The sequence below is a fragment of the Hemicordylus capensis genome, chromosome 3 (genome assembly GCF_027244095.1).
Source record: "Hemicordylus capensis ecotype Gifberg chromosome 3, rHemCap1.1.pri, whole genome shotgun sequence".
NCBI classification, from domain to species: domain Eukaryota; kingdom Metazoa; phylum Chordata; class Lepidosauria; order Squamata; family Cordylidae; genus Hemicordylus; species Hemicordylus capensis.
Window position 1 is genome coordinate 297,767,722 of NC_069659.1, and position 12,858 is coordinate 297,780,579.

General features: G+C 47.4%; 1 protein-coding gene across 2 annotated transcripts in view; it reads left to right on the forward strand.

Moving 5' to 3' along the window:
- Window positions 1-4,144: 4,144 nt before the first annotated feature.
- RAB6B (RAB6B, member RAS oncogene family) overlaps window positions 4,145-12,858 on the forward strand; it is a 106,380-nt gene continuing 97,666 nt past the window's right edge. The window contains exon 1 of one of the 2 annotated variants that reach the window (XM_053311082.1): window positions 4,145-4,638. In XM_053311082.1, the coding sequence (XP_053167057.1) occupies window positions 4,569-4,638 (70 nt within the window). In that variant the 5' untranslated portion in view covers window positions 4,145-4,568. The remainder of the gene's footprint in view (window positions 4,639-12,858) is intronic. The other variant, XM_053311081.1, reaches the window with a different exon arrangement.

Consider the following 12,858-nt stretch of genomic DNA (forward strand, 5'->3'; position numbering starts at 1 on the left):
GAGTCGCCACCAGACGAGCCAGTGGCAACTGGAGACAAACCTCCTCAGATGACCTTAATGTGCGGTGGGGATCACGCAGAAGAAGGCGCTCTCTAAGGTAACTTGGGCCTAAGCCATTCAGGGCTTTAAAGGTAATCACCAGCACTTTTATTTTGCCCGGAAACATATCGGCAGCCAGTGCAATTGTTTCAAAATAAGTGTAATATGGTCTCTCTGGGTTACCCCAGAGACCAATCTGGCTGCCGCATTCTGAACTAATTGAAGTTTTCGAACTACGTACAAAGGCAGCCCCACGTAGAGCGCATTGCAATAGTCAAGCCGGGAGGTCACCAGCTGGTGCACCACTGTTTTGAGGTCATCCTCCTCAAGGAATGGGCGCAACTGTCGAATCAGCTGAAGCTGATAGAAAGCACTCCTGGCCATGGCCTCCACCTGAGAAACCAGGGTGAGGCTTGGGTTCAGGAGTACTCCCAAGCTGCGCACCTGCTCCTTCTGGGGGAGTGTGACCCCATCCAGCACAGGGAGATCTAACTCACTCCTCAGATTCTGAGCCCCCACAATGAGCACTTCTGTCTTACTTGGATTCAGCTTCAATTTGTTCTCCCTCATCCAGCCCATTACTGCCTGTAGGCAGGCATTTAAAGAGTGAGTGCCATTTCCTGAAGATGAAAAGGAGAAATAGATTTGGGTGTCATCAACATACTGATAACACCCAGCACGAAATCTCCTGATGACCTCACCCAGCGGTTTCATGTAGATATTAAAAAGCATTTGTGACAGAATGGAGCCCTGAGGGACTCCATATAATAACTCTTGCTTTGAGGAGCGACTGTCACCAAGCTCCACCATCTGGGATCTACCCGAGAGATAGGAACGGAACCACTGCAAAGCAGTGCCCCCTATTCCCAGTTCCTCCAGGCGACCCAGAAGGATACCATGGCCGATGGTATCGAACGCCGCCGAGAGATCCAAGAGGACCAACAGAGTCACACTCCCTCTGTCGATTTCCTGGTAAAGGTCATCCATCAGGTTGACCAAGGCTATCTCAACCCCATAGCCCGTTCTAAAGCCAGTTTGAAATGGGTCTAGATAATCAGTTTCCTCCAAAACCGCCTGGAGCTGGTTAGCCACCACCCTCTCGATTACCTTGCCCAGCCAGGGGAGATTGGAGATTGGCCTATAACTATCCATCGCTGAGGGATCCAGGGTAGGCTTCTTAAGAAGAGGTCTAACTATTGCCTCCTTGCTTGTCTTGTACTACTACTATGACGAATGTTTATATACTGCTTTTCAACCAAAGTTCTCAAAGTGAACTTTACATAGAAAAACACATAATAAATACATCAGATGGTTCCCTGTCCCCAAAGGGCTCACAATCTAAAAAAACATGAAGTAGACACCAGCAACAGCCACTGGAAAGATGCTGTGCTGGGATTGTATAGGGCCAGTTGTATGTTCTGTGCACTGGAAGCCACATGGTTACAGCATACAAAGACTGGCTGAAACAGTGTCACAGCATGTTTGTTTGTCAAGTTGCAGGTGCGTTCAGATGGTGCAAAAACCAAGTGGGATGAGCTCCATGCTCTTAATCCGGGGTCAGTTTCCATGCCTAGAAAGATCTCCCTGCATACAGATCTTGATTTGAATACCTGCAAAGCAGGATTCCATAGGGCTGCATTAGCAGACAATCAAGCATTTATTTTCAAGAGGGAGCAAGAATGTCACGGTGAGATACATTACAACAGAATTCAAAGGGTCAATAAAATAGTACCTTTGAGTCCAACCAGTGTTCACTGTGCAGTATGATCTACATAGAATTCTTCTCCAGGCGTGATATGTATAAAATAAATGTAGGTTGTTGTTGTTTTCTAATATGCATGTTTTTAAGAGAGGGCATGGGATCCATGCCACCTTATCTGCAAGATGAAGTGGCTACTGGCTATCAAAAGAGCTAAGCACTTCTTGCTCTTATTTCACAAGGTCACATTATCAACAACTCCAGCATGCTTCTCAACCCACCTATCCCCTTTCCCTTTCTAAGAAAAGAGAAGCTTGATTTCCCCCACTAGTCACCCCATGGAAGGGCTGGATAAAACTGACCCCTTTACCATACATTAATCACCTTGACTATAGCCCTGCTCATACTTTCTAAATAAAGACCACTGCATGGGCTTACAGCAGGCAAAGAGAGTCAGAAGTAGGGATATGCACGTTCCCTTTTAGCAGTCCTTTTACAGTCTGCCAAACCCGTTCAGATGTCCAGTGTTCGAGCCAGTTTGGAGGTGAGGGGGGTATTTAAGGCACAGGAAGGATGCTCTTACCTCCCCCATCACATCTCCCCCTCTGGCGCTCTGCCCGAAATCGCTGCCACGGGGCTACAATGTGCCTCCTTGCAGCCCTGTCAGTATCCTACTGGAAGTGGCAAATGCGCACGCATGCACAGGCATGCCAGCCACTTCCAGTAGGACACTGATGGGGCTGCAAGGAGGTACACTGCAGCCCCGTGGCAGAAATTTTGGGGAGAGCTCTGGAGGGGGAAATGAGGCAGGGCAGGTAAGACCACCCTCCTTGCACCTCAAAGGACCCTTCCACCTCCCGAACACATTCATGCACATCCCTAGTCGGAAGTAGTCCTGCCTCCCGGTGCATCTCCGGCGTGTTGGTCATCCTGCCCTAAGCGTGATTGTGCCTGTTTCCATGATCAGCAGGCTGGGGCATGTTCTTGTATGAATGTCTGTACCTACGCTCACTTCAAAAAGTGAACATTTTGTTCATTTGTGTTCAACATAACATGAATAACTGTGCCTGTGTAAACTGTAAGAGCGTTGAACAGAATGTGTGGACAGGGCTATGAGTACAACATATGGGGAGCTGGTGTGGTAGCAAACATGAATTGTCCCCTTTGTTAAGCAGGGTCCACCCTGGTTTATATTTGAATAGGAGACTACATGTGTGAGCACTGTAAAATATCCCTCTTAGGGAATGTGGCCGATCTGGGAAGAGCAGCACCTGCATACTTGCATGCAGAAGGTTCCGAGTTCCCTCCCTGGCATCTCCAAGACAGGGCTGAGAGAGACTCCTGCCTGCAACCTTGGAGAAGCTGCAGCCAGTCTGCGTAGACCAGCTGGGGAGTCTCAATGTTGAGTCTCCAGACATTATTGGACTTCAGCTCCCATAATCCCCTACCCCAGTGACCTTTGGTTGGGGATTATGGGAGTTGAAGTCCAATAACATCTGGGGACCCAATGTTGAGAATCCCTGACAATACTGAGCTAGATGGACCAATGGACTGACTTGATAGAAGGCAGCTTCCTATGATTCTAAGATGCCTTTTAAAGTGTTGGACCATTTAGCTTAGTGGCTCAGGTCTTTCCCAGCCCTACCTGGAGATGGCAGAGATCGAACCTTGGACCTTCAGCCTGCAAAGTAGATGCTCTGTTGCGGAGTTACAGGCCAATCTCCAAATACAGTAGTTGAAAAGTTACTGACCTGTGCAAAGAGATCTTGAGGATACAGTCGCTGAATGCCCTTTGGCCACCCTGTCTTGGCCACAATTAGAATTTTTCTTTAAAAAGGGGGGGCACAAGGAGGGACCTCTTCCATCCTTTCACCGCACGCTACAGGCTACTACTGTTACTACTTATGGCTTTTCAACAGACGTTCTCAAAGTGGTTCACACAGATAAATAATAAATAAACTCTCCTGTTGCTTTAAACTTTAAAAGGTGCTTCTTCGCTCAGTCATAAGGGGTTGTAGTTCGAAATAATAATAATTCGATTCGAAACAACAGTTCGAATCCCCGTTAGTGTTTGTGTGAAGAAAACCAGCAGGTGGCATGGCAAGAATTCCAGATTAATTAAGGGGGCGCACAAGGGTTGATATAATCAGCCCGCCAATTTGCCTGCCTTTTCCCCACTCTGGGGACACACTTGTCGCTTCCTTCCCACCTGCTCACCCCAGCAGGTGTTTTTCCAAGCGGCGCCTGCTGGGTGCGAAGCAGCACAGCCGCGTGGCTCCCTGCCGAAATGAGGGGCGGGGGTGGTGTCAGCTCCTCCCGGGATCAGGGCCGCCGCCTCCTCCAGGGCTGCACGATGCCCCGGCCTGCCCCGCCCTGCCCCTCCCTCCCCAGCAGCGCCGTTTCGCGTACTACCGACACACACTCACACCTCCCTCTCCTGCAACACCGCATTGGTTTGCTCGCTGCTCCAGCATGACATCAGGGTAGCCGGGAAAGGGCCAGAGCGCAGGCGCCGCCGCCTGGGGAGGGGAGGCGAGGCAGCCGGGAGGGCGAGAGCCGGGAGGAGCAGCAGCAGGCAGAGAGCAGAGCTCGCTCTAGTGTGGACTCGCGTCCTTGCCCGGCAACTGCAGGCTGCGCTGCGCCCCGCTCGGGCGGCTCCTCCTGTAGAGCCTCCACCAGCAACGAAGAGCAGCGGCCGCCGGGCAGGGAGGTGGTCGAGAGAGCCGTCGGCCGCCCTGAGCAAAGGGAGCAGCCGGCAAATCAGTGCCCCCCCCACCCCCGCTTCAGTCCTCGCTCGCGCCCCGTGCCCCCCTCCCTGGAGCCAAGCACCATGTCTACGGGAGGAGACTTTGGGAACCCGCTAAGGAAATTCAAACTCGTCTTCCTGGGCGAGCAAAGCGGTGAGTAGCCGCCGCCGGGCGCGGTTCCCCTTCCTAGGAAGCTGCCGCCGCCGCCGCCGCCAAGGCTGCGTGTGCGCTTCCCACTTCGCTCGCTGCGGCAGGTGCCTGCAAAGCCCTGCTCAGGTCTCCCTCCCTGCCCAGAGCGCCTCGGCTGCGGGCGCTGGCTCTTCTGAGCAACGCCCAGGAGGACTCCTGAGCCGCTCGGTGGTGAAGCGAGGGGGCCAGGCTCCGGCTGCCTTCTCTGGGGAAGACGGGTGGGGATCTTGATTCAGGTCCTGGCTTCTTCTATTGCGGCAACTTCTGCCTGCTGGGCGCTGCTAACAGCTCTTCTCGCGGTCACCCCCCTCCCCAGTTCTTGCTCTGATAAATGCTGTCGGGTGGGCGCTAACGCTGTTCTTGGGTGAAGAAGAGAGGCCCCCGCCGAGGCTGGGAAGTGAGCGGGGCGGGGGGAGAGGCTGCTAGCCAAGAAATTGCAGGGTTGAGTGCAAGGAGGAGAAACCGGAAAGATCAAAGTCTGGGCGTGGGGCCGGGATGATATCCCCCCCCCCTCCCCCTTACGATCGTGTGGCGTGGCTGCTTTCTTTGTCAGCGCCCCCCCCCCACGTCGGTGGGGTGGGTGTGATGGACTGGTGGGGGCAACAAGCACCTTTTGGAACAGAGATGGGAGGGAATGAATGAGCCGGCCAGCCAAGCCAGCCGTGGGTGCAGATCCCGCCCCCCCCCCCAGCATTTAAGAAGTTCTCCCTCTTATTTTATTAATCTCCCAAAGCTGATAACCCACATCTTCGCTCCCCAGAACATATTTTCCTCTCTCCTCCAATATAAGTGAGGAGTTGCTCCTCAAGCTGCTTGCTCGGTGTCTGCACCCCTGCAGCCAGCCGGCCAGTCCAGCTTTTACCTCTCAGACTGTCCTTTTTTGCCCTCTCTTGCTCACGGCAAGCAGAATGCAATGCAAACGGGAGGAACCAACCAAACCCTGGCAGTCTTCCTTGCTGGACCTTGAGCCGGCCGCTGCCTTTGGGGAAGGGTTTGCGCAAATAAAGAAAGGAGCAGAGAAAAGACACACCCTGCTGCTGGCCAAGTCTCGGAGCTTCCCTCCCCCTCCCCCGCTGCCTGCTCATACCCATCCACTGGATAGATACCTTTCAGAGCCTGTCAAGGCAGAGAGCGAGGCAAAACCCGTGGGGAGTGCTGTACAAGCCAGAGATACTCCCAGCCAGCTCTCCATTGCTAGTTTGCAGCCCTCCATTGGTTCAGAGTCCCCAAGCTAGGTGCCAGAAAAGGTGGCCAGAGACAACCTTTTTGCAGGTGTGACCCACCCATCTGTCCAGTTCAATGAGCAGGGGAGAGGGAGGGAGAGAGAGAGAGAACAGGGTTCAAGCCTCGCCCACTGAAATATTTTTTTTAAAGAACACGTACTTTTAAAGTACTCATTTTACTGTGTACTTCTGATTTACCGTAGTAAACTATAAAAAGAAACAAATAGTTCCCAACAAACATTTCTTCTTCCCTACAATTAATCTGTTTTCAGTGCCAGCACGCAGCCCTGGAATGTGTGATGTCATAAAGAGTGCCTCTAAACATGTGCAGAGTGAGCCTAAGACAAGCTCTGATGGATCAGGTCCATTTGTTGTAGTCCAGCATCCTGTTCCCCACAGGGGCTAGCTGGCCAGCCAGATGTTTGCATAACCAGGTCACAAAGGCCAGAATCCTCTTCTGTGCTTGCTCCCAAACAAGTGGTACTGTATACTGCCTCTGAACCTGGTATGTGTCTTCCCTTGCTCCCCATCACTATTGAGCAACCTAAACTAGCCTTTGAGAAATTTGGAAGCAGGACTTCCACCAAGCTTGAGTCTCAAAGCTGCCTCTCTGTATGAATTAAGCTGATAACACCAAAAGCTCCCCTACGATGAGAAGCAGGGAATGTCTTTGAACACTATGATCAGGATGATAGTGGAGCAAGAGTGGAACTCTATTACTTCAAACCTGAGTCAGCATTCCATCTTTAAAACGTTGCACTGCACAATAGTGCCTCATGTTCTGGGGAAAACAGCCATTCCTGTTGCTAAGAGTAAATACATGCACTACTTCAGTGTAGCTTTGGTAGGTGTCCCCAGCAGAAGCTTCTTCCAGTGCTCTTCAGTCCAAATATCTAGCTATCAAGATATTCTTTTCTTGGAATACATCTATGCTACCATGACTGATGTGAAACCAGTTTAGCTGTCACGATTCTTCCCCAAAGAACCAGGAGCGTAGTTAAAGATACCTAGCCCTTTCACAGAACTACAGTTTCCAAAGTTCATTGGCTGGGAGCAGTTAAGTAGACTTGAAAAGGGTTTATACTTGTATTTACCCAAATTTAAGATGACCTCTTTAAAAAAGGAGGTTAAGTACATGTTAGACCTGTATTTACCTGAAAGGAACAGGACTCTGAATTTAAGATGACCCCCTAATTTCTAACATAAAAGAACTTGGTTAAAAAAAATACCTCAGGTAAATTGTATTTATTTGTCTTATTTGCAGTGTAGACATGGCTTTAATTCCTGAGGCATGACTCTTGAGGCATGACTAAGGCCTCTGGCATCTCTCAGAGGAGGTAGAGATCCTTGTTCACATGTGTATGCTCTGTTTAAATATATACCAGTTTTAGCACTTCTAGTGGTTTAAATTTATGGAAACAAGGAGAACAATGATTAGGCAAGTCTAAAAATAACTTTTTTTAAGCCGTTTTTAAGCTAGTCAGATAATTGGAGAAAGGTTTTCCTTCAAATCTGTTCCCCATTAGGGCTGCCATGTCTTCAGCAGCAACTGATATGAAGAAGACCTCAGATGATACGAGGTCATCTGATATCATCTGAGATACTTCATATCTCAGATGATACAAGGTCATCTGAGGGGGCTCTGCTCCAGGTGCTGACAGTGAGGGAGGCTCATTTGTCGGGCATGTAGGACAGGTGTGTGGCTGCCCCCAGACTCTAGAATGCTCTCCCGGTGGCTGTTTGCTCTTCGGTCTCCATCAGTTTTTAGAAAGCATGTTAAATCTTGGCTTTTTATCCAGGCTTTTATATGATTGTCTCTACTATTGCTTCTTTGTATTTTGTACAGTTTTTATGCTTGTATTTTAAATCTTTTTAGTCAGATTTGTTTTACATTTTAACTTAATATTTTAATTGTTTCATTTTTATAGTCTTGTGTTTAGTTTTTGTGTAAACCACCTTAGGATTGTTTTAATGAAAGGTGGTATATAAATTTAACAATAAAAAATAAAAAGTCCAGCAGGTGAAACTTTATCCATCACTATATACCAAGATAAGCTCTACCTGTTATATTTTTGCTGCTCTTAAAGACCTTTAAACAGGGTCAGTAAAAAGTAGCAGCTACATCAAGTTCCTGTTGTAAGAAATGTGCTCAAGAGCAAAGGTGGAAAGAAACATTTTAAGAATGGATTTCCTTGTCATTGTAGGCTAACCCTTTATTCCTTAAAGCCAGTGTAGGTACCAGTGTTCTAAAACACAGCCTGAACTAGAAAGGTTCCATGAAGAGTGACAGAATTGGACCTTATTATTGATTGCGGTATTACTGGTCGGGTGGGGGAAATAACAAGCATGGAATCTCTAGTGTACATTGGCTATAAAACAGAGAATGTCTGTCTCTCCTTTACTCTTCACCCATGGGAACCATGTTCCCTATGAAGTTGGATTTTTATCTTCAAGGTAGTATAGTAGCCCCATCACATGCCATTTACTTGGAAAGAAATATTGCACCCTAGGATATGTAGTATTGATTTATGTAGCATGTTTATAGAATAGGGATGTGCACAAACTGAGGTTTGTGCACAGGTTCAGTGCTGAACAATAACCGAACCGGTTCGGTGCTGTGGGGAGCAGAATCTTCCTGCTGTGGCAGAGCTTCTCCCAAGTACCCGCACATGGCATCCATGCATGCGTCATGTGCATGCTGATGCTGTGCACAGGTACCTGAGAGAAGCACTGCCACTGCAGGAAGCTGCATGTGGCAGTGGAGAGCAGGTAGGGATCTTTTCTCCTTTAAAAAAGAGAGAGAGAAATTGCCACTCCTCTCCCCATGGCACCGAACCAGTTCAGACCTCATCTGAACCGGTTTGGCGCCAGACCTGTGCACAAACTGAGGTTCATACACATCCTTATTATATACTGCCCCAAACTTGCGTTTCTGAGCAGTTTATAATCAAATAACATAAAATAAGAATTAAAACACTATCCGATTCTATAAATCTAATTAAAGGCCTGGATGAATAAATATTTCTTCACAGCCTTAGCTGGTATCTCCTCCCATCTCAGATGGTTGCTAGATAGCACACTCCATTCCTGTTGTACTTATCTCTCTGCTGCACCTACCCTGCTCTTTCCTCCCCTGCTGAATGCTTCAACGATTTCCAAACATGTTAGGCCAGGGCTGAATAGCTCTCCAGCTGTTGTCAGACTACACCTCCTGCCATCCCCAGTCACAGTGACCAGTAGTTGGGGATGATGGGAATTGTAGTCCAAAGGATGTTCTGCCCTGTGTTAGCCCATCCCCAAGAATCTTCTGCCTTCTCAATAAATCCCCTCCCAGGCAATCAGCCTATCCTATGGCTCTTTTAACTCCCTGTGTGGGAAATGCCATTCGTCTCTTGACTTCTCCCTTCTGATCCAACATTTTCTCCACTCACTCATTATCTTCTCAGCTTATCCCCAGGGAGCCTCCCCCACCACAACCCTGGTGAGGAGCTAAACATACCAGCTAAAGAGTAGGGGGAGGGGAACCTGTCCATTCATCTGAACCGTGTACCTCAAGACCTGTCACCTGACCAAGAGAGAGAGCCCTTCATCCCTTTGTGTCTTAATTGTCTCTGTGCATTCTCACCATATCCCGCCAATGTGTAAATGAGCAAGTATCTGCCCTCCTGGGTTGCTCTGGAAGGGGGCACGCAGAACTATGTAATTTTAATTACATTTTGAACGAGTTGCATGAAAACGATGTTGGAGAGAAAAAAGACCAAATGACCTTGGTTGTCTGTATCTAGGCGTCCAACAGGCAGATGCTGCATTTCAGACAATTGAGCTGGTTTTATATTATCGATCAAAATAAACTTTCAGTTGGTCAATTTTTTCCATCCATAATAATTTCCCTGCCTCACTGCCAGTCCCACATCACTATACCGGTCCTCGGGGCAATTTTAAAAAGCCAAAGCAAAATGGCTTTGTCTTTCTCCTCTTGCTGTTGCATCCACCTGTTGTATCCGTTGTCTGTCTACTGCATGTTTATGGCATTCCAAAGAATAAGCTTGAGAGAGCGAGACTGGAATATTTTTTTCCACTTTAACTGTTGCCTGCTGGTTTTGTTTTCATAAGCTTATATACTCCCAAGCCAGGGACAGGAATGGTGCAGGCTGGGAGGGTTGTGGGAAAGAATATTTGATTCTAGAGGCTGAATTATTAACATTTTAAGAGAGGCTAGTAGGTAACGTTTGACTTGGTGGGATGTGGCAAAGAAAAATAACCCAGAAGTGGGCCTTGAAAATCTGGATAAATTAGAAGATATTTTATTTTTTTTCCCCAGTGCCCTAAATTACTGACACAGAGAATCACTAACCCAGAAGAAAAGCTGACCTGCTCTGGGTTTGGTTTGGGGCTGCCTGCCAAAAAAGCAAAAGGCAAGACTGTATTACACCATTACTGGTCATTGACTGCAGCAGGGGCATAGCAAGGTGAGAGTGGCCCCAGAGACAAGATTTTAAAATGCGCCCCCCCCGAAGCTCAGCTCATGAAGTAACGACATCTTAAATGAGGCTGAATAAGCATAGTAAAATGTATTTTGTGTGTGTGTACACACACACACCCCTATGTGCCAAAACAGAACATCATCCTAAATTGTTTTTTAAAAGGTTTTGTAAATTGTGGATGATGCAAGTCATTTAATGGTACTAGAGAAAGACATGCTGTTCTGGTAGCTCCAGGTCTTAACACTCACATCAGTTTCGGAGGATGAATACAACTGAAGGAAGCCCGGGCGGGTGCGCAGCTGGGGGAGTCAGTCATATGACTTGCCTCTGGGGGGGGGCACCCAAGGCAGTGGGCCCCCAGACAACTGACTCCCCTTGCCCTATTATAGTTACGCCCCAGTTTCTCCTCCTGCTTTCTTTCAGGGGAATCTAGAAAGGGTAGCTTTGAGCGAGCTGTTGTCATTCCTGCATAATTAGATGAATTCTCTAACACTTCCCCATTTAGTAAATTAACTTACAGAGCAAGTTAAAGTCCTGCAAAGAATTCCAGAGTTTTGTTCCAGAGTGATCTTTAATTTTTGCAAAGCTATTTTTGTTCTTATACAGTGGTTGTGCTGACTACAGAAATAATGTTACCATCTTGCTTGTTTGCATCACCAGGTCTTTGAGAAGTTATCTGGCAAGTCATAGGAAGCATTGTTGTTTGATCCAGACCAGTGTCTAATTGCAAGTTGGTTATGACATTGTTTAGGAATAAAAGCAGTTTGTAGCTCTCTAGAGAAAACTGACCAAAGTGAACAGAGCTATCTGGGTTGATTGTTTCTCTCTCTATCAATAACCCTTGCATTGATCTGAACTCTATCAATTGGAATATTCCTTATGTGAGGGTTAATTAAATCACTAACAAGGCTGTTCTTGCTCTCCTGTTTCCTCCCACCCATTTTTATTTATAGTCCTATCCCCATTCAGGTGTCTCCTTAGCGTCTTGTGTTCAGAGAAGAATTAGTATCAAATTATACTGGGACAAGTGCAAAAATTGTATTTAACAATATAGCAGCCCCCTGCCCCATTAGAAGTGGACTCGTATAGTGAGAAGGTGAGATTTGAATCTTTCTATGTGCACAATTTAAAATGGCTTACCAGGCTTTGATGTGCCAGGATTGGACCACTCCCTAGTGGAACTAGGGCGCAGTCAGTCTTTTGACTGAGGCAGAGCAGGATGCCCAGTAGGGTTTAGGAACAAAGGCTAAAAAGCGGGGAACTGGATTTGCAGTGACAGCAAGATTTCAGCTTTCTGAAAAGAGCTAGTGGATGACCTGGAAAGCGTGTTCCAGCCTTCCCCATAGTCAGAAATGGCTGACAATAGGATATACTTCTGTAACCTGCATTTGGAACATGTAGAGCAGCAAGTTATGATTGCCTGAAGCCACCTAATGGCGCAGTGGGGAAGTAACTTGCCTAGGGAGCAAGAGGTTGTTGGTTCAAATCCCCGCTGGTATGTTTCCCAGACTATGGGGAACACCTATATCGGGCAGCAGCGATATAGAAAGGTGCTGAAAGGCATCATCTCAAACTGCGCAGGAGATGGCAATGGTAAACCCCTCCTGTATTCTACCAAAGAGAACCACAGGGCTCTGTGGTCGCCAGGAAGTGACACCGACTCGATGGCTCAACTTTACCTTTATGACTACTGTCTAGAATTGCATTGCCTTCTCTTTTATGAACCTGGCTCGGTCTTGAGACCAGCCTCAGAGGCTCTACTCACAGGCCTACCACTAGCAGTAATATGGTGGATTGACACTAAAGAAAGGGCCCCCTCAGGTGGCACCTTAACTGTACAATGCCCTCCCTAGAGTGATCAATTTAGCCCTTTCTTTGGCACCTTTCAGAAAACAAGTACAGACATTTTCTCTCTGGAAGGCTTTTGGCTCTGTGCAGTTCCATTTTAAATGATTTTATTGCTGTTCTTTATTTTTTGATATTGATCTTATGGTATGTAATTGTCCTATGTAGATCTTGGAATTTAAATAATTTAAAACATTCTGGGGAACAGTGACTACCTTGAAAGATGGCTGATGGAAGATTGATCTTCCCTGACCAATACACTGCTCACTTCTGTTTCCTCCTCTTACATCTTAGTCCCACCTCCCACAGAGATGTTTACAGATAGGTGGCACAGAGTGAGGGGGCAAGTATGTTGTCCCCTCCCCAGACAAATAGTTTGCCTCCCAAGCTGTCCCATCGTTGAACCATAAGCTAGAAATTAAAAGAAGCATGCAATTCTGAGCATGCCTGCTTCATAATTAATTCCATCGATATCCATAGGACTTACTTCAGAAGAAAATATGTTTAGGATGAAAGCATTAATGTGAATTATACTGTTTCTTTTTCAGTAATCTAACATGAAGGATAAAGCTCCCTCCCCCAGAAATGCACTTTGCTTCCCTCAGTATTTTTCTCTCTCTGGTGTTGCCACT